Source organism: Podarcis raffonei, chromosome 8 (assembly GCF_027172205.1).
Source record: "Podarcis raffonei isolate rPodRaf1 chromosome 8, rPodRaf1.pri, whole genome shotgun sequence".
Taxonomy (NCBI): domain Eukaryota; kingdom Metazoa; phylum Chordata; class Lepidosauria; order Squamata; family Lacertidae; genus Podarcis; species Podarcis raffonei.
The window spans coordinates 35,507,126-35,534,835 of NC_070609.1; the positions used below are offsets into that span (position 1 = coordinate 35,507,126).

The window sequence follows — 27,710 nt, forward strand, 5'->3', positions numbered from 1 at the left end:
CGGTCTGTGTCATTGATTATTTACCTGAAGGAGCACCAACCAACCTGCCTGCACAGTGAGGTGATCTCCAGAGGACCTCCCTCCAAGTGCTCCAGCCATCAGAGATAAGGAAGGCAGGCAGTGTTGGCCAGTCTTCCCATTTGTGAAATTCCCTTCCTAAGGAGACCCGCCTGGCACCAACACTGTACTTTCAGCAACAGGCAAAAGTGGCCTCAGGCTTTTTAATGCAGCATGATGTAGCTTTTTTTAAAAAAAGAAAAATCAAAGCAAAATGTTATCAAGGTTCTTGGAAACTGTCCCAGAAGCATTGTTGAAGGGTGTTGTATTTATTATAACACTCAGATTCCATGTATTTATTATAAATGTGGGTTTTTTTAATGGAACTTGACTCTTACGCACTGCTGCATACTGCAGTGATGTTTTGATAAGTTCTTTTTCCTGGCAAATAACCGACGAGTCCCTATCACTGTCTATGCAATGCTAGGAATGCAGAAGTTGCCTTATACTGAATGAGACTAATTGGTACTGTCTGCATTGACTGGTGGCGGCTGCAGCGGCAGCTCCCCAAGGTTTCAGCCCTACCTAGAGGCACCTGAGCCCTTTTGCATGCAAAGCAGGTGCTCTGCCACTGAGCTGCAATGGTCCTTCCCGGAGCCAAGAGTTTTTGCCCTGCTGTCATTTTGCTACCATTTCACCTACACTAGAGCTCCTTGAGGAGCTCAGGTTTCGCCTCTACTGAGGCCTGCTCACCCCCAACCCCAGATCACTTATGAGCAAATTAAGTCCTAAAACAAACTGCTGGGCTCTCTCGTGAGTCATGCCCATTTGCTCCAAGCTGCTACTGCTGCTTCCTAAGGACTGAGCCATGAGGTCAAGTGGCTGCCACACCATATCTTCTCTGTGCACAGGAGGCCTCAAGGCAGCATCTGACTCCCCCCTTGGCTTAAAGAGGCAGCTCTTGCTTGGGGCTTTTTCTGTGGCAGCAGCCGCTGCCAGTAAAAAACAAGGGAATCTCCCAGGATGTTAATGCAGCTGCGACTGGGCCCCTGCTGATCCAGAAACAAAAGAGAGGAGACAAGGGTCCATGCTCTTTCTAACTTAGGGGCTCATTTACTTTTAAAACGCCCTGTCACTCAAGGCAAAGTCCATCATATTCCCTCTGTGTGTGTGTGTTTCTGTAGCTTCCCTCATCAGCCCTGCCAAGTCAGTCCTGGTTGTCTGAGGGTGGGACAGAGAATCATGCGTGCTGAGCCTGGAGGAAGGCACAGCCCATCCTCTGTGATCCAAGATGGTGGGAGGTGGGGGGGCACAGGGGGTGGGGGACAGGGAGAAGCAAAGGCGATCCCGAGAGGAGTGCTAGAGGGAACAAATCATTACTTCTTTTCACACCTCTCCAGGAAAATAAATTACGGAGAGTCTTGTGAGTGGGGGGTACCATTTTAACCACAAAAAGCAACCCAAAGGGAAAGCATTCAACCACCCCTCTCCCACTGTTGGAATCACCTTCACAGTCTCCCCCACCCCTCACCCCCCATGTGTAATTTTAAACTCAGGAGTGTTAAGTGGTGTAGAGAGCCAGTGTGGAGTAGTGGTTAAGAGCGGTAGACTCGTAATCTGGGGAACCGGGTTCGCGTCTCTGCTCCTCCACATGCAGCTGCTGGGTGACCCTGGGCCAGTCACACTTCTTTGAAGTCTCTCAGCCCCACTCACCTCACAGAGTGTTTGTTGTGGGGGAGGAAGGGAAAAGAGAATGTTAGCTGCTTTGAGACTCCTTAGGGTAGTGATAAAGCGGGATATCAAATCCAAACTCCTCTTCTTCTTCTTAAGCAATGCTTTAAAAGAAGAGAGCCATTTCCCCCTGGTTTCTGTCCATGGCTGGTTTGGATTTCCAGCCCAGGACACAGAACACCCCTCAGGATCACAGCAAACATCAGTCTTCTTCCCAGGGCCCCTCAGCTGCATTAAAAAGAGGCGCCTGCTCCATGGCCCCGCAGGAAGGCAAAGTGCAGTATTGACTGTTTAAAAACTCATAAAGCACACACAGTCTTAAGTAATATTTGCAAGACTGGCAAACAATTTAAAGTGAACACAAATCAGGCTGCCGGGATTCGGAGAACGGATGAAAAACCTATCAACGAGAAGGGCAAGTCCATGGTTCTTTGGCATTCTCCTTAGGCAAGTAGATCCAACCCCTTTGTCCTCTTCTGCTGTTCAGTGGCGCCATCCCTTGGGTCCTCTGAGCCATTTGCATGGGGTGGAGGCAGGGGTGTCAAGGGAAGGGAAGTAGCAGCAGCACAAGTGAGCAGAGACACCCAGCGAGCAAGAGGGATGAAGCTCCAGCATGCGGGTTAATGGAAATCTGACAGTCACCACACATTTCATTTAATTGGTTTTGCTGTTGAGGCAGTCCTCGGTTTCGCCGTCCTAAGGTAGAACCATGTAAAATCTCTATGGCGCAAGCAGGATCAGGCCCCTCCTTTGGATTCCCAGCCTGCCTTGGCTACAGCTAGCCTGATGCCCTACCTGAATCCCAGAACTGAGTGCAGGAAGCAGAGGGCGAGGCAGAAATCCAGTTTGCTCTCACTTGGATTTAAAACTTAGCACACTTAAAATAACTTGGGAGTTAAAGCAGCAGCAGTCAGCTTCAGAAGGTGCCCGGCCACTGATGGCATGCGCTCTACAGAGATGGTCCACCATAACTGTAATAAACCCTAAGGAAGCCCCTTCCAGCAGTCTGCATTTCTAAACATATTTAGCAATAATTCATTTGTTTGGCTTTTTAATGGAACCAATATTTCCTCTCCAAGATCAATACTGTCATAACTATATTGGAAAATTAAATTATAGCAACTTCATTTACATTTTTTAAAGCACCATGAAAATTATTCCAAGGCAGGACCTAATCAATGTTATGGACTTGAAATGTGCCACTCTGCATGAAGCTATAAAAAAAGATTAATGTACATTTTTACAAGAAATTAGTAGCTTAATGAAGTGGATAAAAACTCTGTCACAATTTTTATTGGATCTAAATTGCATTGTAGTGGAGGTACAGTAAGTGCCTAACACGTAATGACAGGATGACTCATGGCGAGAAATGGAAGGGTAATTTGCCCTCAACTGACACAAAACCAGGGCATTAACATCACAGCCGTTTTGAGCCAAGGGAAGTTGCCTGCTTTCATTGCACAGCAGGGGCAGAGCTTTAAACAAGAACTGTTAACTTGAGAATTATCGATCGCTCCTTCTGTGAAATGATGAAATTGGGGTGTTTAAAAAAAGTACATCTCAACTAACTGTTGGCACCACGACAGAGGCCAATGGGCAGAACCGACTCAGCATGCAGAGACATACCAGAAAGCTACCATCCGGCTAGGCTTGGATTTGCAGCCAAACTGCAACGCGACAGAGAAGGACTGAAGCAGACTGTCACACAATCCCACCTAAGTTTGGAAGAGCAGCACCCTAAGCAAGAGAAACCCTCAACAGGAGGCAATCAAAACAAGAGGTGTTTAAAAATAAACACACTCCCAAAAGCAATATTTTCAACAACTTGTGATCTTTACCCGACTCTGGGAAGACCCACACATTTCAAACATGCCAATGAGTCTTGCTGCTCAAATGCCTTCCAAGTAGAAGAGGCAAGCCAAGGACCTCTCCTGCAAAACAAGAGCCAAGGTCAAGGATGTTGAGGAAGAGTTCTAGCACTGAGCCAGGAGCCCCGGCCAGAAGGAAGCTGGGAGCGGCTAGAGAATCACTCCGGTAACACACCAGGGCACCCACAGTCTGCCTCAATGATTAAGGGAGGTCAAGAAGCCCAAAGGGCTCCTGCAGTAGATTCTATTGTGGGGGGACCCCAAGAGCCCCCAACACTGCAGTAGAGAGCAAAACACTGGAGAATTCAGGCCAAGTGCCAAACTGGTCCTGCTGCATTGGGCTTTGCTATCTAAATAATCTCCCCATGAAGGGACCATGTAGCTTTGCAAAGCTGCCCTTTGCCTCAGCCACCAGCGTTTATCTTACTAAGCTGATGCCAACAATGTATGTAAAATGTGAAGCATTTGCCTGGGCCAAAGTGACCCTAGAAGATTTCTGCTGAGTGCAGCTAAAAGAAAGCCTTGTTGACATGTGGGCAACCCCTTGGGCAATTTCTGGGATGGTGGGAGGGTGAAAGCTCTGGACTCTCTCTGCCTGCAGAACCAACTTAGCCAGGCCTGAGCACTTTTGTTCTGAAGGAAAACCCCACCTCTGCTTGTGCTTCCAGAAAGGTTGAAACCTAACACTTCACATCAACTCGTCAAAAGAGCCACTCACACCCGTCAATTGGCTTTGTTACCCATCCCTGGACTGTTGTGGAACCCTTTCCAGCTGTCCCTCAGCCTTTTTATGCCACCGGAGCGAGTCAGGTCTCACGCAAACGGGAACCCACCCCATGTGGGATGTTGTCAGGCCCACAGGAGTTCCAGACACAAGTCGGAAGGGGTCCCCCAAACAGGTGCCAAAAGTGAGGGGGCAGGCAAGCACCTCTCCCAGCGCAGCAAGCAGAGCAGCCTCTGGTGTAACCCTCCAATCAAGGCTTTGATCATCAGCAGCTGAGCAAAGGACGACCAGGGTATCAGCCAGGAAACGCTCCTTTCTGCCTTGGAATGAGCCTGTCGGCTCAAGACACAGACATGGAGCAGCATTGCCACCTTGTGGGTGAGTAGCAGAAACAAGATTTCTTCCTCACCCTGGCAGCCACCCAGATTTAGGTGGTTCCCGAAATATACCGGACTAAGCTGGTCACATTTATTTACTGCATACAGAAGAATCATAGAATTGTAGAGTTGGAAGGGACAACAAGGGTAATCTAGTCCAACCCCCTGAAATGCAGCCATCTTTTGCACAATGTGGAGCTTGAACCCACAACCTTGAGAATTAAGAGTCTCATGCTCTGCTCACTGAGCTATAGCCAGAGCCAACCCATAGATTTTCTCAGAGATGCTTACAAAAAGAAACAAAAAATACGATATAAAATAAAACCACCAATTAACACACAAAACAGTGTTTGAAAGGCCCAGATGGAAATGGAAACCGAAGTTGTTTAAAAAGGCCTGGGTGACTAGAAAGGTCGCATTGGAAGTGTGGGGCCCAAGTGCTAGATCTAACCAACTGCCTGCAAAAGTTATTGGGGAAGGAGTTGATTATTGGGGCGAGCCCCAGAGCAATCTCTGGTTCGGAAACTGCCTTGTGCCGACCTCGCCAGACCACTCTGCAGCCCAGAGAGCCAAGGGGGCTCTATCAAGATCAGTCCCAGCTGCTGCTGCTGCAAAGGAACCACTCTTGTCCAACTCTTGGCTGAAGCAGAATCCAGGCCATTGATTGATTGAGACTTGAGTGATTGAGTGATGTTTGTATGGGTGGTTTGTGTGAGACACACAGAGAGAGATCTGTCTCTGCATGTGAGAGAAATGTAGATATATATGAGGGTGGGGAAGAAGAGATGCACTTAGGAAGACCCACACATCTGTGCTGTGTGTGAAAGAAAGAAAGAAAGAAAGAAAGAAAGAAAGAAGAGAAAATGTGGTGTGAGAGAAGGTGAGATGTATGTGTGTAGTTGTGTATATGTGAAGGATATGGGGAGGGGGAGATATGCATGAGTTTCTATGGAGTGTCTGCATATGGTGAGTGCAATTATCTATTTATTAAAATATTTGAATACCACTATTATCATAAAAATATACCAAATGGTTTAGAGCAATAAAAACTCATATAAACCATACCATAAGCTGAATGTAGGACAGCATTCTTACTATTTTTCTGTAGTGTGTATTTCATCTTATGGAACACTAAAGTTTTACAGTGGTACCTCAGGTTAAGTACTTAATTCGTTCTGGAGGTCTGTTCTTAACCTGAAACTGTTCTTAACTGAAGCACCACTTTAACTAATGGGGCCGCCTGCTGCCGCCACACCGCTACTGCATGATTTCTGTTCTCATCCTGAAGCAAAGTTCTTAACCCGAGGTACTATTTCTGGGTTAGCGGAGTCTGTAACCTGAAGCGTCTGTAACCCGAGGTACTACTGTGTGCTTCTTTTCGAGCCCTGTGGCATTTCATGGGAGCATTAAGGTAAAATCCTCAATTACTGAGTTTACAAACATAAAAATACAGTGGTACCTCGGGTTACATACACTTCAGGTTACATACGCTTCAGGTTACAGACTCTGCTAACCCAGAAATATTACCTCGGGTTAAGAACTTTGCTTCAGGATGAGAACAGAAATTGTGCAGCGGCAGCACAGCAGCAGCAGGAGGCCCCATTAGCTAAAGTGGCGCTTCAGGTTGAGAACAGTTTCAGGTTAAGAACAGACCTCCAGAACGAAGTAAGTTCTTAAGCTGAGGTACCACTGTATTTAGGAGGGCAGCCAATCTTACAAGTGCCAAGTCAGGGGAAGAGAATACGTGCTTGCTGGGCTCTGCCTTCTTCCTAATCATGGGATGCCACATACATGCCTCTTCCCACAACGACCTTGCAGCAAACCCTACACCCAGTTTCCTTGAATGGGGAAATCCATTTCCCAACACGCTTACCTTCCAGCCTTATATCACCTGAGTCTCTGGGACCTAAACACACCCTGCACATACCTGTCCGACAGGTGGCCAAGTCTCTTTTTGCTAAGCTGCCTAAGTTCGCCCAAAGGTCAGCCTCTAAGGCCTGCAATAATGCAATAACCTCACTCAGAGAGGTTGCAGACATTTGGCAGAATGCTTCCCATCCACCATCCCTGTCCCCAGAGAAAGGTGGTGGGCAAGAAGCATCCAGTAACAAGGTTGTGCTCTTCCACAGGAAGTGGATTCTTCTGCTTGCCTAAATGATGCCCTTCCCTTACACTGTGTAGTGCAAGGAAGGTGTCAGGTGCTTGCAGGAGAGACAGGTGCTCTTCCCCTCCTGCAAGCATGGAAGCGGTAGGGGCTGCTTGAGTTGGAGGCCCACCTGCAGAACAGATGTGTGCCATCAAGGTCCCTGCTTGGGGTAAATGGAAAGCTCACAAGCTGGGATGGATAACCATTTCCTGTTTAACCCAAGCACCTGGGACTGGAGGGCATATTCCCATCATAGAACTGTAGAGTTGGAAGAGATCCCAAGGGTCATCTAGTCCAATCCCCTGCAATGCAGGAATCCCTGCTCAATAATCCCTGACGGATGGCCATCCAACCTCTGCTTAAAACCCTCCAAGGAAGGAGAGGCCACCATCTTCCAAGGGAGACAGTTCCACTGTCAAACAGCTCTTCACAATATAGCTATACTGCTCTTCATCCAAGGGCTATCACTACAGTATTTGGCAGTTCCAGCAACATACCATGGCTATTAGCTATTTCAGTACAATGAATTCACCTAATTCCGCTTAGGCCAGTCCTCAAAGATCTAGTTTTTACTTTCTGTGTACCACAAGCTACTTTGAGCACATTTTATTTTGTGGAAAGGTGCATACAAATTAGAGGCTAATCTAATGTGATGTGATGCAGAGAATCTTTAGGAAAACAGAGCTTGCAGAAATACTTAAGTGTTTTCTATTCATTAAAAAAAAAATACTTGCTTGGCTTTAAACACGTCTGTATAAAGTAGTGTGCTATGGAGATAATCTATCACGTGAACCACACAATCCTTTCTTCCTTGCCACCTAATTCACTTGTTGCCAGCTTACTGGGTTTTTTCTCAGGAAGGATCATGAAGGAGAGTGCTATTAATCCTACTGGCCAAAAGGGAAGCTTCATGCTTGCGAGTACCAAGCACAATGGACGCAAAGCTCAGGGGATAGCTTACACTTCAGTAGTAAAGCAGACGGACCTGGGTCTGACCAAGCAAAGATCATTATGCAGCTGCTCAAGGCCTCTAAATTCACTTTTTCCTGATCAGCACCACACCTCCTGCCTTTCTGCTGAGTTCTTTGAGGAAAGACTTCCAAGCTCTGAAAGTGCCAAAAACTGTTCAGAAAATCACTGTACTCTCCATAGATTTTCAAATTTCAAAACATCCAGAGTGTAGTTGAAGTGACACAGTATTAATGAGGGAAAAAGCAATTGCCACCATTTTTTGGCATGGAGCACACTTACAAGTGTTGCAAAGCAGAAGGCATAGCTTCTGCAGGGCATCTGTCAGCAGCTACAACTATCCAATTAATTCATCAGGAATAACGTACGAACCTGCAACGCCCTGTCCATGCATGGGCACCAAAACCAACAATTCACACATGCACTTAACTGAGAAAACAGCTGTCAAGATAAAATGCATTTTATTAATGCGGACTACTGAGAAGTGAATCCCACAAGAGCCACCCGCCTCCCGAACAGTGCAAGGACACAGTCGGCTGCTGTCAACACCAGCCACCGTTAAAACTTTGGCGCGTCCACATTGACATCTGAGGAGAGAAAAGGTTCCATGGCTTGGGAATATACAAGCGTTGTCTGATGTGCACGAGGCCACAAGGGAAGGTCCACACACGAGTTGGAAGGGAGCTTCCATCCAATGGAATATGTGCAGAATATGGAGTTCAGGGAGGCCTTTCTTTCTTCCTGACCTTGAGGTAAAGGCACTTCCTTGCCTGGTGAGCAGCTACAGAGAATTCTAGCAACCAGAGTTCAGTTGCACACCATATTTTACAAAAACTAACCTGTTATGCAATTGAAGCATAGCTTCAAAAAATGGAAAACGCACTTAAATCCAAACACATTAGCCACAACTGGGCAGAATTTGAATCATTTACTACAAAAAGCATCTTCAAGGACAAGTACAGGAACTGCTGCAGCAAATTGTTAAGTGGCCTGCCAACAAGCTTGAGAATGCAAGACGAGCATATTCTAAACCAGTTTCGAGCGACAAAGTTAAGGTTGCCAATTCTTGTCTTTTATCCTGTTCTCCAATAAAAAGAGAGCTTTGCGCTCAGTGGGTCTGCAGAGGGAAATGGCACCACTTGGCATCACATTCATTTCACAGAAGATGGAATTTTTTAAAGGGGTTAACCGCAATAGGATATGATAAAACTCAAAGGATGGAATGTTTGAAATGGCGCTAAACTAAACTACAAGCTGTCATGTTTGAGTTTACGAACGCCAATTTCTTTGAAACGCAAATGCACTAACACTACGCATGTTTAAAAAAACACAAGGAATGCCGAGTGTCAAAACAGCTCAGTTCCGGAATCATCCACGCCCTGTTTTGTATCGAGGGAGATGTCGAAGCGGGGGAGGAAGCATCCCCACTTCCAGGCCATTTCAGTTGTGCCACGCCTGCCACGATTGCAGCTCCACAAGGCAAAGTCCCGTCTCTTCCAGAATGCGCACACAGGAATGTATGGAGCCAGTTCTCTGTGCTGTCCATCCCCAACACACGGACATGGAGCAGGGAACACTTGGCCACCCGCCTTGGGTCCCCTCCGCTAGACGACATTTCTAGGAGTGCCGTTATGAGTCACTGCTTTTAGACCAGGGATGTTTGCTTGATGGTTGCAGGATCGGTGGGAGGAAATGCCCACTTCAAAGACCTCGTGGATGGCCTTGCGGAAGCAGTGGAAATTGTAGTCTATTAAACCTGGGAGAGCAAGAGAAACAAACCACAGGTGACAATCGAGAGAAGGCAAAGCACAACCTCATCTGGGAGCCTGACTTACCAGAAGACCCTCAGCACCCTCTGCCATTCATTCTGGGTGTAAACCCTTGACCCAGCTGTTCTGCACAGCAGCAGACAGAAGCTCTACAGCTGCATCACAATTTCTGCCAAATGCATTCCAAAACACAGTTGACTAAACATGCTTATTCTTGTTTTAACATGCCTGACAGTATCCAGGCATGTTAGAAAGGGGCCCTGCTCTTCCAGCATCTCAGGCTGCCTATCTGGTCAAGACACAAATAGCTACAACAACACAAAACACAACTCAACAACCCAGGAGGATGAGCAACTTTACATGCTCAGGCAGACACTCGTGCTGCTTCAGGGTTTGGATCCAAGCAGCAAAGATTGCATGGCAAATAAAGATTCAGTTGGATGGAAGCCCAAACCTGAGCTTCTTTAGTAAGAATAACTGGGGCAGGATAAATGTAGAAACGGGCCCTTGATCTGCAACATGGTTTTAGAAGCGGGGAAGTCATCCAAAATGGATTTTGGAGTTAGCCAGCCTGGAAAAATGAATATAGGTTGAGTCTATGGCAGAGTATGTGACTCCAGAGGCCCTGGAGCACTAGGCAGAGATGAGGAGGGCAGCACTAAGGAGGGCATCAAATAGCACAAGCTAGTTGATGCAAGGGACACAAAAAAACAACAGCCTCCAACCAAGTTTTACATTGCACTGAAAACACATCATGCAGAAGGAACTTTTCCGGAATGCTACCATAAGGAGGCTCTTAGCACCCTCCTAGGCTTGCTGCCCTTTGCTTGAATCTTTGCAGCCCTTTTCCCCTTCTTCCAGACTGGCACCACAAGCCCATGCACAAACTACTCAGCTCCCACTTGAGGACTGGCACCATAAAACTTTTGCCTGTGTACCTTATGATAGATTGTTTAGTTGTTTATTGATTCTGCTTATATAATTTTGTATATTGTTTCTCTTTATTTTTATTTCCTTGTACACCACTCTGAGGGACGCAGGTGGCGCAGTGGTCTAAACCACTGAGCCTCTTGGGCTTGCCGATTGGAAGGTCGGTGGTTCGAATCCCCACGATGGGGTGGGCTCCTGTTGCTCCGTCCCAGCTCCTGCCAACCTAGCAGTTCAAAAGCACATCAAAGTGCAAGTAGATAAATAGGTACCGCTCCGGCGGGAAGGTAAACAGCGTTTCTGTGTGCTGCTCTGGTTCACCAAAAGCGGCTTAGTCATGCTGGCCACATAACCCGGAAGCTATACGCCGGCTCCCTCGGCCAGTAAAGCGAGCTGCAACCCCAGAGTCGTCCACGACTGGACCTAACAGTCAGGGGTCCCTTTACCTTTTTTACCCCACTCTAGGCTATAAATACTGTAAATAAACAAGGTTGCAGAAGACTAATGAGAAGACTTGAAAACTTGCCCCAAGGGGATTTTGGTGAGTGCAGCTCACAAGGATCAACTCTTCACAAATTGCAATTACCAGATTTGTGCAACCCCATAGAAGCTGGAGCCCTGGCACTCAATCGCGGGACACACCAATCTTCTTCCTCACCTTTGCGTTCAAAGCTTTCTTCTCTAAGGATGCACACCAAGGCCAGAAACTTGGTCACTTCTTTTAAATACAGCACAGTTGTGTTGTTGAGCTTGATGATGGCCATGGACTCCTTGTCGTAGGCACTGCCGCTCCCATCCTCCTTGAGCCTACGGTTGTTTGAGACAGAAGGGACTGTTCAGGGCACACAATTAGCTAAGGACTTTGAGGCAGCATTTTAACAGTAATTGAATACTGGACTGAGGCATTAAGCAGCAATGAGGATTGTGAGAATCTTGTGGACACCGTTTCTCTTGAGTTCAGCAAAGCATTTAACAATGTACCAGGATATTCTGATGAAGAAGCTAGCTAAATGCAGGACTGAAGATTCACAGCTGAGGGATTCACAGCTGGTTGTAAAACTAGCCAAAAGGAAAATGCTCACCAACAGCTCCTCATCAAACTGGAGAGAAGTTTTGGAATGGGGTAGTGCAGGCCCCTACTCTGGGTCTGGTCCTCTCCACTGAATTAGATGGAGGGTGAAAGGAATTCTGATCAGATTTGCAAACTATGCAAGACTGGGAGGACAGCTAACACCTCCAAAGGCCAGAAGAAAATTCAAAGCAACCTTGATAAAAGGGCCAAAACAAAATGAAGTTCAATTGGGGGGGGGGGTTCTAAATTTAGGCATATAAGATGCATAAGTATGGGACTGGGGTGGGTGTGGGTGTGGAATAGTAGGTTTAGCAATAGTACGGAAAAGAGTTGGAGCTGATTGTAAGATGCATAATGTGAATGGGCAGCATACAAAAGGTTTTCCTCATTATTCATTACAAATGAATATATTAAAATGTCTCAGTATCATAAATACAGAAAAATATTTACACATGAAGCCATCCAAAACACCTTCCTACTTTTCATCACTCACTCAAAACAGACACTGCAATTTCTAGTACCCCTCCTTACTAGCAACAAAATCATACAGAAAATGTGTTTTAGTTTCACATCCAATATTCCAAAAGCCAGAGCTTCCTCAATGCTAGGTTTTCATTTTCTCATGACATTTGACAACGGATTTCCCTCTAAGCTACTTTAAGATTCTCTGAAATGCCACAGAAGCACCACATGGTACTTACCCATATATACAAGAAACATCAATGACTACATCTATCATGTCGCAACAGAGCTCGTATGACTGCATATCAACAGGCGAACTATCCGTTGCAATATAGATCTTGCTGACGACATCGAAGAGAAAAGCTTTTTCAATACCAGAATTCTTAAAGAAGAAAAAACAAGTTAAAATGGTTGTCTCACATACTGAACTATTTCTCAGCTTACTGGCGACTCTTGTTTTAATTTTTCACTAAAGGCAGATGGTCAGACAGGATAGGGCCTTTCATCCCCACTCTAAGAACGCAAGGAAGAAGAGCACAGCTGCTGGATCAGGCCCAAATCCCATGTGGCCCAGCATCCTGTTCTCCACAGTGATTAACTAGATACCCCAATGGGAAGCCCAAAGGTAGGACCCGAGTTCAAGAGCAGCAATACTCTTCCCACTTGAGACTCTCAGCAACTGGCTTCCAGAGGCAAACTACCTCCAATGGTGGAGGCAGAGTACAGACATCCAGAAATTTGTCTGATCTCCTTTCAAAGCCACCCAAGCAGCCACCACTATCTCTTGCAGGAAATGAAGATGGTGGCCTCACATTAACCAAACCTACCTCAAAGACACCACCCCCAGTGTTTCAAATAGCACACTGTGCCAGTTGCAAAACTGACAGCCATACCACCAGTTTGGTTTTCAAACTAGTGGTAGTGATGGGGCATCTGTTGTCCATTTTGCAGTCTCAAATCTAGGAACCTGAATCAACTAAACATGCTCAGAAGGTAAGAAATAACTGGCTATCTTTTTATAAAGCGACAAGCAAGACTCTCTAATAGTGGATTCTGCTTTGAGGAATGTCTTGTCCACATTTGCTGCCATCTCCGAAGATATCAGTCGACTATTTAGGAAAATATTGGCTGTGCCCTTTAGGAGGCCTACTAAATCCCAAGTCTATTATGCTGCACAAGCACTTGCTTTATCTCACTGGTGTTTTATTATACACATTGGGGGGAGGGGATGTAAATAGGTTGGATAAAAACTTACCCTTTTACACAGCCCTCCAGATGTTTTGAGACTACAATTCCCATCATCCCTGACCACTGGTCCTGCTAGATAGGGATCCTGGGAGTTGTAGGCCAAAAACATCTGGAGGGCCAAGTCTGATGAAGCCTGTACTAGACTCTTGTTTTAAAAAATATAAAGTGCAAAGGTAGAAGCTTAAATCTTAAGGGGACGTAAATCTTTTTCTTGCTGATTAAAATGTCTTGTTATAAATAAACACAATTATTCTGTCATTGGAGGATATAAGCCTATAGAGTTCCAACCCACCTTCAAAATCTTCCCTTTGCAGAGAGCATCTCATCCTCTAAGATGCCATTGAACATCTGGCCACTGGCTAGAGCTGAAGAAACAGGCTATTTGCTCTCAAGAGCCTCGACTGAGCACAAGCTGCTATTGCAGGTGCTGTAATGAAGAAGTCTAGCATAGATCATGGTTTGAGAGGTCCCCAACTGCTGGAGCCCGCAAAGAACTACACACGTTTTTGAAGCAAAAGCCTGTAGTTCCAAGTTCTAACCAAGTATGCCAGTTACTCATTATTTCTTAGCAATATGTCTTCCAAATGAGAGCTTCTAAGCAAGTTCATACGCTTACCAACCCAACAAAGCATTACTGCAACATTTAAAAACAAGTCATTGCATTCATTGCCTAATCTTCACTAAACGTTCCCAGGGCAGGGTACAAAAACATGACAATTAAAGTACATGTACAACACCTACTTACTGATATAAAGATATTTAGCAGGTTTTCCAAAGTTGGCAACTGTGGAATGAGCTTCTGTACCACCTTGCTGAAGGCTTCAAATATAGAATGATCATAGATGCTGGTCAAATAAAAACTACAAAGCAGAACACTGTTATTAGCTATCAGAACAGTTCCAGGTTTAATTTGCTGCTTTGGCATACTGAAAGCAAAACTGAAGCATCAAGGAGGCCCACACTCAACAGCTTCAAATACATTTAACATACTCTGGAAATTCTTGTTTTTCTCTTTGTTCCCCTCAGAGATGAGATCATTGCTTCCAAAGATACCTTTTAAGGTCAAGACTAATTTGCATCTCAAAGAAACTGTGAGGGGGGAGATAACAAAGAGCAAAAGCAGTTTAAATATGTTTGCAATCTCTCCTTATTGCACACAATAAGGAGCAACCCTTTTTGTAAACATTTCTCTTGAAATACAGAATATAATCAAGGGGCCAGACATACCTCAGGGGGGAGGGAATGCTGCATGGCCACTACTGGAAAGAGCCTTCCCCCATAGGGACCAGTAGGAGGGCCTCATCTGCAGATCTCATGGCATGGACAGGTCTACACATGAGAGTGGGTGTTCTCCTGGATATTTGGGGCCCAAGCCATCAAGGGCTTTAAACCTAAGTGTGAGCACCATATTTAGGCCCAGAACAACATCTGCAGACAATGTTAACTGTTGTAAAATGGGAATTAGATGTGCTTGACCCACTACCCTATCAGCACCCTAGCTAATACGTTTTGCACAAATTGTAATTTCCATAATGTCTGGTCAAATTGAATGTACACTTTTTAAGAAGACGCCAACAATAATCAACAGAGACTAATGATTTTTAAACACAACTACTCACAAAACCTGCAAATGATTAGTACCATCTTGGAATACATATTTCTCCTTTCTGTATGGAAGAGAAAATACCTCTTCTAACATTATGCAAATGCCCCCCCCCCCATCAGAGCTACCTCTTTATTCATGTGTAGATTAAGACTCATATTATTAGTTAAGTAACAACTGACTTCTTCTTGACCAATAGACTCACTATTGGTCTTAGCCGCTCAGAGCCAGTATTTGCATGCAGGGGAAGTCCCTAATTCACTGAGGATTTGAGACCCATAGGCTACCCTCACTTGGTTTAGCCAACCAGTTAAAAGTTGTTCCTGGGATGTGGCTGCTGTTGCATGCTGACAGCTTCTAGGAGACACAGGTGAGAGCTGAGTGCAGGGTGAGGACCAAAGGTAAAACTACCCCAGAAGAAGCATGACATGCACCGCACCAGAGGTACTACCCCTCCCCTAACACCACATACACCCTGCATGTGCTGTAGAGGGAAGTGAGGGGCAGATGGGGCTCATCAACCTGGGAAGGTAGCCCATCTAGGAGAAGGAAAATTCTGACCTTAAACCTGCGATGCCTTGAGGGAGAAGAAAAGTCTAAGGAATAAACCCTACATAAATCCAAAGTGGAGTTAGATGACACCTTGCAACTCTTGCACCCAAGTTGGTGCCAAACATCCTGTTCTGCTTTTCTTTGGACAGCATCTGCAAGGTGGGGGGGGGTCGGGGTCCTGTCGTCTGTGCAGCCCACCACCTCCATACACACTCCCCAAGCTTGCACAGTGATTTGACTTCATCCCCGTAGGCACACTTCATTGTCTCGAGACAAGCGAATGCCAACAACAACAACTGATTATTCAGGTGATGGTCCCAGCATTAAACAAGCCCTCAAAAATGCAGCTTCTCCAGATTTGGTCTCAAATGGGAGAAAATTGTGTCCAAATGAAGTCCACTTACCTAAGGTGAAGTTTTTCTAGCCCAGCATCACCAAGATCATCATTGGCTCTCTGATGAATATCTCTTTGAGTTTCTATTTTATGATCATCTGACAAACCATCAACTTTATGAATAAAAACCTCAAAGTTCATTTCTGGATTAATTTTGTAAGCTTTTGAGACTGTAATGTGCAACCTGGTTAATGCTTCCATGTAGTCATCCTGTAAGCAAAATATAATATGCATTTTTCAGTCAGAATTAAATGTACAGGCCATACATTACTAAGAAACATAATGATGTCTGCTTGTTGATATTTACAATTTACAATTACTATAATAGAAACAGACCTTGTGAGAATCCCAAGGATAATTCAGAATCAAAATAGTTCTATTCTTGACCAGATCTCATCCCAAAGACTAAAAATACTGTTACAGAAACCGATAAATTCAACCACAAACTGGTCTCTAAATGCTGGATTGTTTGCTTGAGCTGTGTTCTACCTCACTGCCCAAATTACTCAGTAGTATTCCTATCTGATATGGTAATGCTCCTACACAATGTCATTCCTGCCATTACCAGTATTTTAAAGGTTGTAATCTACTCTGAGCTGTGAACTGTTTAAAAGAGAACAACTGACAGACTACAGCTACTTCAACACTTGGAATTTATGTTCAGGATCATTGCTTGCAACATCCCCAATACATCCTCCCCACCGCTCACAGAGCAACCTACTCTGTTCCCCAAAGTGAAGCTTCATAATGACCTGTGCATCAATAACATAGATGAGGGCTCCAGTTCCCCTGAAGATCATCTCATAATCAAACGTTGGATCAAAAAAATCCATTTGTCCAGGAAAATCCCATATTTGGAAGTTCACAAAGGAGCTATTTGAAATATCATCTTTATAGATTTTGTTGGTACTCTCCAAAAATAAGGTTTCATTAGGAGACATTTTGTGGAACACCACCTGTTTGCAATAGAGAGCATACAACCATTATTTACTTTTTTGCTGTTTTACATTTCTATCCTTCCTGCTACTAAGGAACTCAAGAATCCTTGTTATCTCCTCCACCCATCCATTTTATCTCCAAAATAACAAGAGGCACAACTCCCCCCCTTCTCAGTGAGGGTCAGGACTGAGAACCTGAAGCTGCATCTTTCTCCCAAGTCTCTTGCCTGAACCGCCAACTATGATGCTACCTTGAGGAGAAGCCAGTAAAGAAATGTCAGGCCTGTAGACATCTTGATGTGGAATGACAGGTTGAAAGGTGGACTATTAGGGTAAGAACTTACCTTGTTCCACTTGGGCATGAAGAAAAGAGAGATCTTGCTTATACCCTGCAGGCTCCCTCCACCTGATTAGTCCCCCTGCCCTCCCCGATCATGAGTGATTATTATTGTTAATAATAATACACCCAACTATATCCCACCATTCTTCTAAAGATTTCAAGGTGGCACATATGATTCCCCCTCCCCATTTTATCCCCACAACAACCCTGTGAAGTAGGTTGCGCTGAGTGACAATGACTGGCCCCCCAAGATCACTCAAGGAGTTTGAACCCTGGTTTCCTCTCAGGTCCTAGTCCGACCCTAAACTTCGATCTCCTCCCTCGTCGCTGTCCCGAAGCCCCCGCGATGCTCCGGACACGACCCCACGCCAGGGAGAAGGGGGCGGGAGGCCCTACGCACCTTCTGGATCGACGATTTCCCGCTGCGGCGCAGCCCCATAAGCAAGATCCGAGGCTGCTTGGAGGAGTCTCCGCCGCCCGAGCCGAGCCCGCAGTTGCTGCCCCCGCCGCCTCCTACGCCGCCGCTCCCGCCAGGCCCCCCGATGATTCCTCCGCCGCCGCCTCCGCTGCCGCCGCCCAGCTCGGCCCCGCCATCGATGTCCTCTTCGTCATCCTCCTCGTCGTCGTCGTCCTCCGCGCCGTAGCCGAAGTCCTTCGGGAAGGAATCCGCCGCCGCCGCTGCTGCCGCCGCCGCCGCCCCGAGGCTCCCGCCGGGCAAAGCCCCCGACGCTGGCTCCTCGACCGCACCAGGACCCGCCGCCGCCCCGAATTGCAGGGCCGCCATCACGAGCTGCCAAAGGCGCCCCCCACTCCGACAGCTCCTGAGCCCGCCCCCACCTCCCAACACCTCGCGCACCGATTGGCCTGCAGGAGCAAGAGGCATTCCCATTGGCCGAAAATGAAACGGCAGCGCGGTGCGTGACCGGAGGGGGGCGCGCGGGGGCCGTGCTTTCAGCTACCTGTCCGGTAAGGAAGGGGCGCCCTTTGATGACATCCGATGGCAGGCCTCGCCTCGCCCAATGGCGCGTCTTCTTCTTCTTCTAGTCCCACCCCCACCTGGGATCCGCCTTCCGGGCGACTTCCTGGTTTTGTCAAGGGAGCAGAAACAGCAGCGGCCTTGCATTCAGTGTTGTCACCTGCGGCGGCAGCAGCAAATTCATTGAACGTTTAGGATGTCCTTGTTTCGGCGTCGCGAACCGCCCTGGAATCGCGGGGAAGCGGCGCGACAGGGGGGGGGGGTTGGCATCCACCCATTCGAAAGTTCTCCTGAAAAAGTGCGCTACGGTCGTGGAAGCCAATAAACTGACACCCCCAAGCCCTCCGCTCCTTCCCTCTTTCCACGGACTCACTAAAACAGCATGACCGGGAATTTTCTATGGAGGAATAGCTGAAACTTCCAGCATCCCACCAGCGACTCCTCCATTCTTACTCTCATGGTCTCCTTGCACTGGGCTACAATTACTACATGTTGATTCTTTCACTGGCCAAAAAGAATTAAGGTTACAATTCTAAGCACTCTTAATTGGGAACCGCAGAAGGATCTTGGGTTGGCTGCAACTGTTCTAAGGGAAGTTAGCTTCCCCCTAGGAATATTAAGTGGCATTCAAGTCCACAGAGGTTGGATGACCATTTGTCATGGTTGTTTGTTGAGACTACTGCATTGCAGAGGGTTGGACTAGATGACCCTCGGGGTCTCTTCCAACCCGACTGTTCTATGACTCGCCACACCAATGTCTGTGCCCTTATTTGTCTTTCATAAAATCTTACAGCCCTCCAACGAAAAAAATAGAAAAATTGCCCTGCTGTACAATCGATCCATTTTAAACAGTGCTTTTCTATTTAATGTTCTCTATTTTTTCAAGACAAGGTATTGAAAGATAATAGTCACCATGTTTACAAAAACATATGAAGAAGACTTATTACTGAAAGAGTCAGGAACACTAGATTTGTGTGCTTCAGGGTCTTTTATTCAAGTAATACAAAAGGGTTTTATTCCCCACGCTTCTCTTCTTGAGGTGGTTCATACTGAGCGAGCTGCAAAGAGAAAAACCCTGATTAAGTCTCAGATCATTTTTGTTGTGTCAAAAAAAGTATGCTATGGGTTGACACTCTTGTTAGTGTGAATACATTAGCAGTGCATAATAGCCCTTTGGTTTGCTTGCCAAACAAGTTACTAAGCTATCTTTATAAAGAAATTGTGATTTTAAAAGTATAGATCTGATTGACTTATGTGTTAGTTGCTAGAACTTCAACAAGACAATAAAGATTACATTGTGAATAAGGGGACAAAGATGTACATTGGGAACAAGGGTGGAAGGAGACCAGCAGCACCTCTTATTTGCCAAGAAGCTGCTGCAGAGGTGGCACTGGGGAGGGCTGCCAAGAAGACAGTAGATCCAGCCTCCAAGGAGCATGGAGCAGCTGTTAATGCTCTCACAGTGATGGTGGTGGCGGCGGCAGCAAACAATGCATTCCCTGGAGGCTGGATCTGCCCCTGTGGATCCGGCTGCCTGAGGTGGTCACTTCACCTTGCCTCATGGGTGAGGTGGCCCTGGGTCAGCAGCAGGAAACTGCCTGGATGAGCTTTGTACTCCACAAACACTGAACACTTTACCTTTGCTTTTAGTTTCTTATTTTCTTCCAACATGGCTTCATACTTCTCTTTCATCTCTGCCACTTCCAAGCGAAGGGCTTCCACTTCAGGATTTTCTGGAGCAGTAGCTCCTAAGTGATGTTTCATAAAGCTTTTAACCAAAAGTTAAGTTATTTGCTTGCTTGGATGATACCTCACTGTGCAACTAGTGAGCTGCAGGCTGAGCTACTCACCAAATTTTAAACTATGCCAGTTAACTCAGGTGTCGGCACATCTACTTTCGTTTTTAGGATTACAGCCCACCAAAGTCAGGTTTACTCAAGAAAATAGTGAGTCATGCTGAGCTGAAAGGAGCCCTTTAGTGAGCCTCGTAATTGGGGCCACAGCACTTTATCCTATAGGAGAACCAGGGCTAGCTCAGGGCTGTACTCAGCTACTGTGGGAATCCATTTCCCTAGCTCGGCAGGGCTCCCATCTCCCCCCATTATTCTCATCCCCATCAAGTAGGCCAGGCAAGTGAAGGATACTCCAAGGCACAGCTGGGTTTCTCCGGTTCTTCGTATAAGGCCACCAGGACTGCGGGAGGAGAAAAGAGAGAGAGGGAGGAAAGGAGAGAGGAGGCTGAGTGGGAACATAGGCAACAGCTGCCTTATACTGAGCTAGACCACTCGTCCGTCTAGCACAGCATAGTCAGCACAGACTGGCAGTGGCAGCTCTCCAGCGTTTCAGGCAAGACTGGAGCTGGGACCTTCTGCATGCCAGGCAGGCGCTCTGCCTACTGAGCTCCGTCCCTGCACTCCTCCTCTTCGTCTTCCTCCTGCCCGGCTTACCTTTGGTGAGGCTGTCCATGACGCCGGACTTTTCCAGGTAGCGGCGGAACTGCTCCCTCTTGGAGTCGGCGGGCTGTAAGGGAGCGAATGAGGGAGTCAGGGGTTCGAGGGGGCTCCCGCGCTCCTCCGCCCGCCCCTCCTTCCATCTCTCCCTCCCTCCTTCCCCCTCCGCGGGCTCCCCACCTTGTAATTCGCCATGGGGTCCGCCGCCTGAGCCGGAAGTCAGACTGCGCCTGCGCTTCGCACCCTTTGTAAGCGACGCGGCGTCCGCGCGTCGCCATGGAGACCGGCGCTCCTCTTGCCGACGCCATCATAGACTTAGACGGGTAGACGTACACGCTCCACGTTCACTGTGGCTCCGCGGCACCCTTCTCGCACGTTGTCCTGGAGGCGGCGCCCGCCACGGGAGAAAAAGGGTGTGTGGAGGCAAAGGTCGAAAGCGGCCGAGGAGATCCCCTCTCCCCGCAGAGGCAACAGGGCAGAAGAAAGAGCAAGAGGCCACTCTATTTTTTCCTACCTCTATGGCTGTGCTGCCTCTCCCCGCAGATCCCGCCCTTCCCTGGAGGGGGAAGACAAAGGCCCCGCCCTCCAGGAGCAGCGCTCAGACGCGCAGGTCCGTGGGCGCCCGCCTGTGGCTGCCCGCGCCGCCCGAGGCCTCCTTCCGGGGCGGGGGGAGTCCTGGGCCGCCGCTTCTGCCGCTCCTCCTCGCCCTGCCGCCGCCGCCCTTGCAGGGAGCCGAGCCTCCCGACTGGCTCCCCTCGGCGGCGGCTTGAGTCCGGCTGTGGCCGGGCTGGAAGCTCCCTTCCTGGGGGCTCTGCTGTCCCCGCTCGCTGCCGGTGCTGGAGGGCGGGGAGCCAGCCGTGCTCGGCGCCGCCGTGGCCGAGGAGACGGCGCTGCCCAAGTCCCCGCCGCTGCAGGAGCCGCGCCGGGCACCGTTGGCGGGCGGCGGCGAGCGGGACGAGGAAGAGGAGCCGGCCGTCGCTTGGGCTGCGGCGGCGCCGGGGCCGCTCTCCTTGGTGGTGGTGCTGCTGCTGCTGCTCCGCGTCGGGCTGCGAGGGCCGGGCGGCGGGTGGGCTTCATCGGCGGCGGGGGGTGGGCCCTGGGCGAGGCGGTCGTCCGGGCGGGGTCCCCAGGGCGGGGGGTTTGGCTGCTGGCTCAGCAGGGCGGAGCGCGGGCTGTCCCCGAGGGCCGAGGGCGAATCGCCGTAGGAGCCCGCCCGGCAGCGCTTGCAGGCCAGGTGGGCGACTTCCAGGCCGTTGAGGGCGAGCGACACGACGGCGATGGCTTGCATGAAGAGCAGGAAGACGGTCTTCTCGGTGGGCCGGGAGACGAAGCAGTCGACAATGTTGGGGCACGGCGGCCGGCGGCACTGGTAGAGCGGCTCCAGCTGGAAGCCGTAGAGCAGGTACTGGCCCATCATGAAGGCCACCTCCAGGGCAGAGCGCATCAGGATGTGGGCCAGGTAGGTGCACATCAGCGAGCCCCTCAAGGGCGCTTTGCTCAGGCGCTTCTGCTCCAGCTGCCGCAGCTCCTTCTCCAGCCTCCTCCGATCTTTCGCCTTCTCTGGGGCTGTCGCCTCCAGCTCAGCCCTCACTTGGGCCTTCTTCTTCTGCCGCTCCTTCTCCAGGGTCCTCAGCCTGTACAAGGCGTGGCCCATGTAGACCAAGGAGGGTGAAGAGACAAAGATCACCTGCAGGACCCAGTACCTGATGAGGGAGATGGGAAAGGCCTGGTCGTAGCAGACGTTCCTGCAGCCGGGCTGCTCCGTGTTGCAAATGAAGTCTGCTTGCTCGTCGTCCCACACATCTTCGGCCGCCACTCCAAGGACCAGCATCCGGAAGATGAAGAGGATGGTCAGCCAGATCTTGCCAATTGTGGTAGAGTGGATGTGGACTTCCTCCAAAATCCCGCCCAGGAAATTCCAGTCTCCCATGGCTATGCTGCCATTCTGACCCTAGAAACCAGAGCAGAAGAAGAAATGGAAAATGGTCGTGTTTGGTGGGCACATGTTGAAAACGACAAAGGCAAAGTTGTCCCTTATCAACCAACTCCAGATGAACCTCTTCCGTCTACTCTGAATGCTTGATACTCCAGTCAGCTCTAAATAAATAGGGTCTATAAAAAGGATAAATACATATACCCATCCATTTTCTTATACCATGCATATTTTTATACACCACTATCATGTCTCTTCTTACTTGCCTTTTCTTTAAAATGAAAAAGGCCCAAATGTTGCAATGATCCCTTTGATAATTTTGGTTGCCTCTTTCCAACTCTATAGAATCTTTTTTGAGATGAGTAACCAGAACTGTACACAGTTTCAAGCGTGTTTGCACCACAGACTTGCATTACAACATGATATGGATAATTTATTTTCAATTCTTTCCTAATCATTCCAAACATGAAATTTAAATTTTTCGCTGCTGCTGCACACTGAGTCAACATCTTTTTAATTGACTACGACTCCAGGGCTTTGTTCCTGGTTAGTCCCTGCCAGTTCAGGGCCCCACAGGCATATGTGCAGTTAGGAATTTTTTGCCCTGGTGTGTATCACTTTACATTTGTTTACATTGAATTTCATTTGCCATTTTACTGCCCATTCACCCAGTTTGGAAAAATTCTTTTGGAGCTTCTTTACATCCATTACTGTTTCTAACCATTCTGAATAATTGGGTATCATCAACAAACTTTGCTACCTCACTGTTCATCTCTAACACCAGGTGATTTAGGAACAAGTTAAAAAACTGTGGTCCCAATACTGATCTTTCGGGATGCTTTCTACATCCCTCCATTGGGAGCCTTAAAATTCCATTTTGAAAAGTAGAATACTTTGAGCCTCCAACTTTCTAACAAAGATTGAAAGATATCTCTACTTGTACAAAAACTACATGAGTCTCTACCAATATCTTCAGTCATTTGCAAGAGGTAGTTGCATATAATGCACTATACATTAATTTGCATCTTGACCACAATTCAGATTTTCAGATTTTGCAAGCTTTGCTCCCTGGAAGAAGCTGGTGGCTTCTTGTATTTTGTTTCACTATTTTAATAGTGCACATACCTTTTCAGTTGAAAACAAATTCTGAAAGCCCAGTGGATTCTTGCAACTAGTTCACCTTCTGTATATTCCATAGGCATTACAAAACGGTACGGGTTTTTTTTTCTTCTTGGGAAAAAATGGAATGCAAGGACATAAATCAATCAGTCCTTTGCAGCCGCAGTTGCTTTTCAAAATTTCATTAGAAGCAAAATGATAATCAAGCTGTAAAAGCAAAAACCCCAGAATTGAAGAGATCAACCCTTGTGCCTTTGTGCAGTTTATTTTTCTTCTTGGATTTTCTGGTCCATCACAATTGCCATAGGCAAAAGGAAATAATCATCCAGGCTATGTTCAAATAACTGACCTCCCCTCCCAGTTCTGGATAACAGGCTGGCAGGCTGCATCTCTTACCACCTTATTGGTACCAAGGTTGGTGTGAGCCATGGCTCTTCTTTTTATTCCATATCCAGAAACAGGTAGCAAGAAACCCATAATCCACGTTAAGGCCATATATTAGGCCAACCAGCATGTCACAAAACTGTGTGCGATCCTATTGAGCTCTCCGGAACTCTTCATCACATGAGATGGTGAACAAAACAAGAGGCGGGAAACAGCTGGCAGGCACTGAAACCGTGGGGTGGAGCCTGCATTTTGTCACAGGGTGGAAAGTGGGCAGGGGAAAGAGATGTTCGCATGAGGCTCTGCAGAGTTCATGTTGCCTTTGCTGTAGGGAAAAAGTTTCCCTGTGCCCTGCAGCAAAAGCTGTTGAATAATGATGGCTGGAATGTTATATAGAGAGGAAGATATTCTGGCAGGACCAAATGTGGGCCAAGGAGACCAGTTTCAAATATTATCTTCTCCAAATAACAAGGTGGGGGTGCATCTTGGAGTCATCAAGGTTTTTTGAACCTTTAAATAGTTGGTGTTTAACTGCTTTTACTGATAATTTCATAGTTTTGTTGTAAACTGCTTTCAGGTTATGTTTTTTGTTGTTTTTTTGCAATCAAACAGTATATAAATCTTATGAATTAAGTAAGTAGTGTGAGCACCTTCAATTGAGCCCAAAAATGAACTGGCAGCCCTTTTGGACCAGTTGAAGTTTCCTAGTTGTCTTCAAGGGCAGCCATACATTACAGTAATCCAATCTGGAGGTAACCAGAGCATGGAGTATTGTGGCGAAGTCGTCTCTGTCCGAAAGGAGCCATAGCTGGTGAACCAGCTGTAGATGGGAACCAGCACTCCTAGCCATCAAGGCAGTCTGCACTTCGAGGGACAATGTAGAATAATAATGTTTCTATAGTGCTTTAAAGTGTCTAAAAAACTCCACATGCTTCAAATCCTTCCAGTTCTCAGAAGATCTGAGCATTGGGGGGTGGAGAAAACTTTGTTCCAGGCCCAAAAGGCACTACATACTGCTGTAAGCCTGCAGCTGTGTTACCCTGAGCCCCTGGAAAGGAAGGGAAATTATGCTGTCTCTGTTTCTTTCCAGGCAGGTTCCCACAAAGTTACCTGGGAATAAAATGCAGTCTCAAACACACATACACCCATGCCCTGCCTGCAGCCTCTGGGAACAGTTTGTGTTTGCTGCATCACAGCAGGCACAGCAAGGAGTAGCCTGCAAAGGCAGATCAGCTGCTGGCTGATTTGTCCTTGGCTGCCTCCATCAGGTACCCCACTCACCTTCCACAGAAGAAAGGCCCATCACCTGAAAGGAACAACAAACCCCATTTGTTTTAATTGGGAGTAATTATTGATTAATAGGGTAATTAATTGAAGTACCAATTGCAGTTGTGAAATTGATGTTCAATTCACAGCAGAAAACTCTGGGACCAAAGGAGTGGGTGTTTTTTATGTTGGGTCTCAGGTGGGCTAGCCTGCCTGGTTCTTATGCAAGGTTTGCCTTCAGTGAAATGGGTTCTTGCCAGTAGTTTACTTTGTTTAGAGCAGGCATCGGCCCTCCAGCTGTTTTGGGACTACAATTCCCATCATCCCTGACCACTGGTCCTGTTAGCTAGGGATGATGGGAGTTGTAGCCCCAAAACAGCTGGAGGCTGAGTTTGGGGATGCCTGGTTTAGAGCATGCCAATAGAGTTAAGGGCCTAGTCCCATGAGATGTCCTGGCGACAGAAAATCCAGTTGACACCCTGGCAGCCTCCTCAGAGGGTAGGCTCCTATACTGTACAGGCTAGGCTAGCTTGGCAGACTTATCCCACCATTTACTGCTTGTTTCTTCACATGGCAGATAACTAAGGCAGTGTCTTTTCTTTCACCCTCTGGAGTCCTCTCCTTGGAGCCTGTGCATTCTTTTCTTTGAAACAGGAGGCAAGCAATATGCATCTACGCAGCTTCTAAATGGGCAGGGCCCAAAGTCCAAGCAAGAAGGCTGTTGCTTTCTGGAAGAGAACAATAACTAAACACATTGCCAATATTTAAATCAGTTTGCTAGCTTGCTTCTTTTCACTGGTATTGAGCAGTCCTGGGCGATCAGAATTAGACAGGCACACACACAATAATGGCATACAAAAATAATTAGCTGGTTTCCAATTACTAGCAAGCCATGAGCACCTGTAATTCCTCCCGCCTTATTTATTTGCACAATTTAAGGAACATATTGCAGAGGACAAGCAAACAACCAGATGGAGAGAGCTCCCAGCAGTGGATCAATATCATGTTCTGGCATTGAGTAGCAATCAATCGGTCACGTCCGATTTCATAGTTAAATGAAACGAGGCCCCAGCGCAGTCAAATCCTCTGTGCCAGCCTCTCCTTCACCACAGGCCTTTCAGCAGCTGATTTCTCCCGTTTTTTAAATGCAACTGAAGTTGGTCCATTGAAGGACTCTCTTCCCCCACCCTATTCCTTGAAATACCTACTTCTATTATGTTTGCTGAATAATTCTACTGGATCTGGCCTCTCCTTGCCATTCCAGAAAACAGATGTTCCCTGTTTTAGTATCTGTTTGCAGAGAGTCAGGAACCACTTTTTGAGGTACAGTGAGGGACAGTTATAGCTCGGGGGTATGCAGAGGGCCCAGGTTCAATCCCCAATACCTCCAGCCTGAGATTAACCTTATTGGCCAAGAACAGCTCAGGAGACAGAGCTGAATGCATTTTAAAAAGAATCTCAGGGTAGTTGCTGCACAAAAGTGGCTGGCTGGGGTAAAGGGGTTACTCCCAAAGTCCTCGAGTGCCTTCTGAATAGCCCCGCAGGAACCCTGTTTGCTTAGAGCCTGCTGCCCTTTCCCTCCTGACTCTATAAAAGGAAATGAGTCATTTATCCTTGCTCTGGCCAGGACCCCCGACAGACAACTTGTAATTATCATATCCATTCCCCACATGAAAAAACAGTGCCACAACCGCTGAGGCTATTCCTGTAAGCAACCAATCTTCCAGAGTGCATTTTGTAACACACCCAGTTTTCTTCCCAAATATGCACCAACTTATGCACAAGGAGTTAGCAAAATATTCCAAAGTTTACCATTTTGTGCCTGCAATTCACAAAGAAAGCCTGGTTAAAAGAGCCTAGCTTATTCATTAGTTGCAAGATCCAACGGCAAAAAAGCTTTCCTTACCTAAAGTTGGCATAACTTGCAGTGTTTTTATATTAAACTGGCTGTCTAAACATTGCAACGGACACACAGTGTAAAAGCCAGTGGATTAATCTTGACATTGGTTCAGTTACCTCAAGAACCCAGCTACTTGTCACCTCTAATCTCCTGCTACTTAGGGGAACAACAACTGAACCAGAACGAAGAACAGGACACCTCTCCTGTTGCTGGGAAGTTTTGGCAAGTTATTAGAATAATTTGAAAGCTGGGACTTTCCTCATTCAACATCAGAGATTCTGTAACATTAACAGTTGTGAAGAAGGGGAATTTTGTTGTTCTCTAGTGCTGTTCTCTAGTGGGAACCTTAATGTGGCAACAAAGCCACTGTAATAACAGTGCAACCCCACCCCCAACCCAACAGAGTTGTTTCAGGAGGATTCTGCGGTCAATGGTATAGAAAACCACTGAAAGGCTGGGAAGAATCCACAGGGAAAAACTCACCTACCCCTCTCTCAAAAACCAATGAGAGCAACAGGAGCTGTTGCAGGCCTAAAGCCAAACTGAAATGGGTCTAAAAAATCTG

General features: G+C 47.3%; 3 protein-coding genes across 5 annotated transcripts; all 3 read right to left on the reverse strand.

Moving 5' to 3' along the window:
• Positions 1–8,256: 8,256 nt before the first annotated feature.
• On the reverse strand, positions 8,257–17,945 carry RRAGC (Ras related GTP binding C). 3 transcript variants are annotated; one of them, XM_053399192.1, is made up of 7 exons: positions 17,518–17,944; positions 16,592–16,795; positions 15,850–16,049; positions 14,036–14,150; positions 12,282–12,424; positions 11,095–11,315; positions 8,257–9,568 (listed from the first exon to the last, which is right to left on the reverse strand). In XM_053399192.1, the coding sequence occupies exons 1-7, from the start codon at positions 17,899–17,901 to the stop codon at positions 9,417–9,419; spliced, it is 1,419 nt and encodes a 472-aa protein (XP_053255167.1). In that variant the 5' UTR covers positions 17,902–17,944; the 3' UTR covers positions 8,257–9,416. The 3 variants fall into 3 exon arrangements, with proteins under 3 accessions (XP_053255167.1, XP_053255168.1, XP_053255169.1); XM_053399193.1 differs by having other exon boundaries at positions 11,167–11,315; positions 17,518–17,942; XM_053399194.1 differs by lacking the exon at positions 16,592–16,795 and having other exon boundaries at positions 17,518–17,945.
• Positions 17,946–19,009: 1,064 nt separating this feature from the next.
• MYCBP (MYC binding protein) lies at positions 19,010–20,845 on the reverse strand. Its single transcript, XM_053399197.1, has 5 exons — positions 20,724–20,845; positions 20,541–20,613; positions 20,238–20,286; positions 19,732–19,861; positions 19,010–19,151 (listed from the first exon to the last, which is right to left on the reverse strand). Exons 1-5 carry the CDS (start codon positions 20,736–20,738, stop codon positions 19,107–19,109), a joined length of 312 nt encoding a protein of 103 aa, XP_053255172.1. The 5' UTR covers positions 20,739–20,845; the 3' UTR covers positions 19,010–19,106.
• Positions 20,846–21,124: 279 nt separating this feature from the next.
• On the reverse strand, positions 21,125–23,324 carry GJA9 (gap junction protein alpha 9). Its single transcript, XM_053399195.1, has one exon. It carries the CDS (start codon positions 22,471–22,473, stop codon positions 21,142–21,144), a length of 1,332 nt encoding a protein of 443 aa, XP_053255170.1. The 5' UTR covers positions 22,474–23,324; the 3' UTR covers positions 21,125–21,141.
• Between the last annotated feature and the right edge of the window lie 4,386 nt (positions 23,325–27,710).

Bases quoted from the DNA above. Each gene is read 5' to 3' on its own strand.
- MYCBP (XM_053399197.1), bottom strand. The intron at 20,287-20,540 runs GTAAGCCGGGCA...CTCCTCCCGCAG, and splicing joins CATGGACAGCCTCACCAAAG to TCCTGGTGGCCTTATACGAA. The intron at 19,152-19,731 runs GTAAAGTGTTCA...TTCTCTTTGCAG, and splicing joins ATAAGAAACTAAAAGCAAAG to CTCGCTCAGTATGAACCACC.
- GJA9 (XM_053399195.1), bottom strand. From the start codon at position 22,473: ATGGGAGACTGGAATTTCCTGGGCGGGATTTTGGAGGAAGTCCACATC.
- RRAGC (XM_053399192.1), bottom strand. From the start codon at position 17,901: ATGGCGGCCCTGCAATTCGGGGCGGCGGCGGGTCCTGGTGCGGTCGAG. The intron at 16,796-17,517 runs GTGCGTAGGGCC...TATTGCAAACAG, and splicing joins GGAAATCGTCGATCCAGAAG to GTGGTGTTCCACAAAATGTC. The intron at 9,569-11,094 runs GTAATTGCAATT...TTGCTCTCCCAG, and splicing joins TATGGGGTTGCACAAATCTG to GTTTAATAGACTACAATTTC.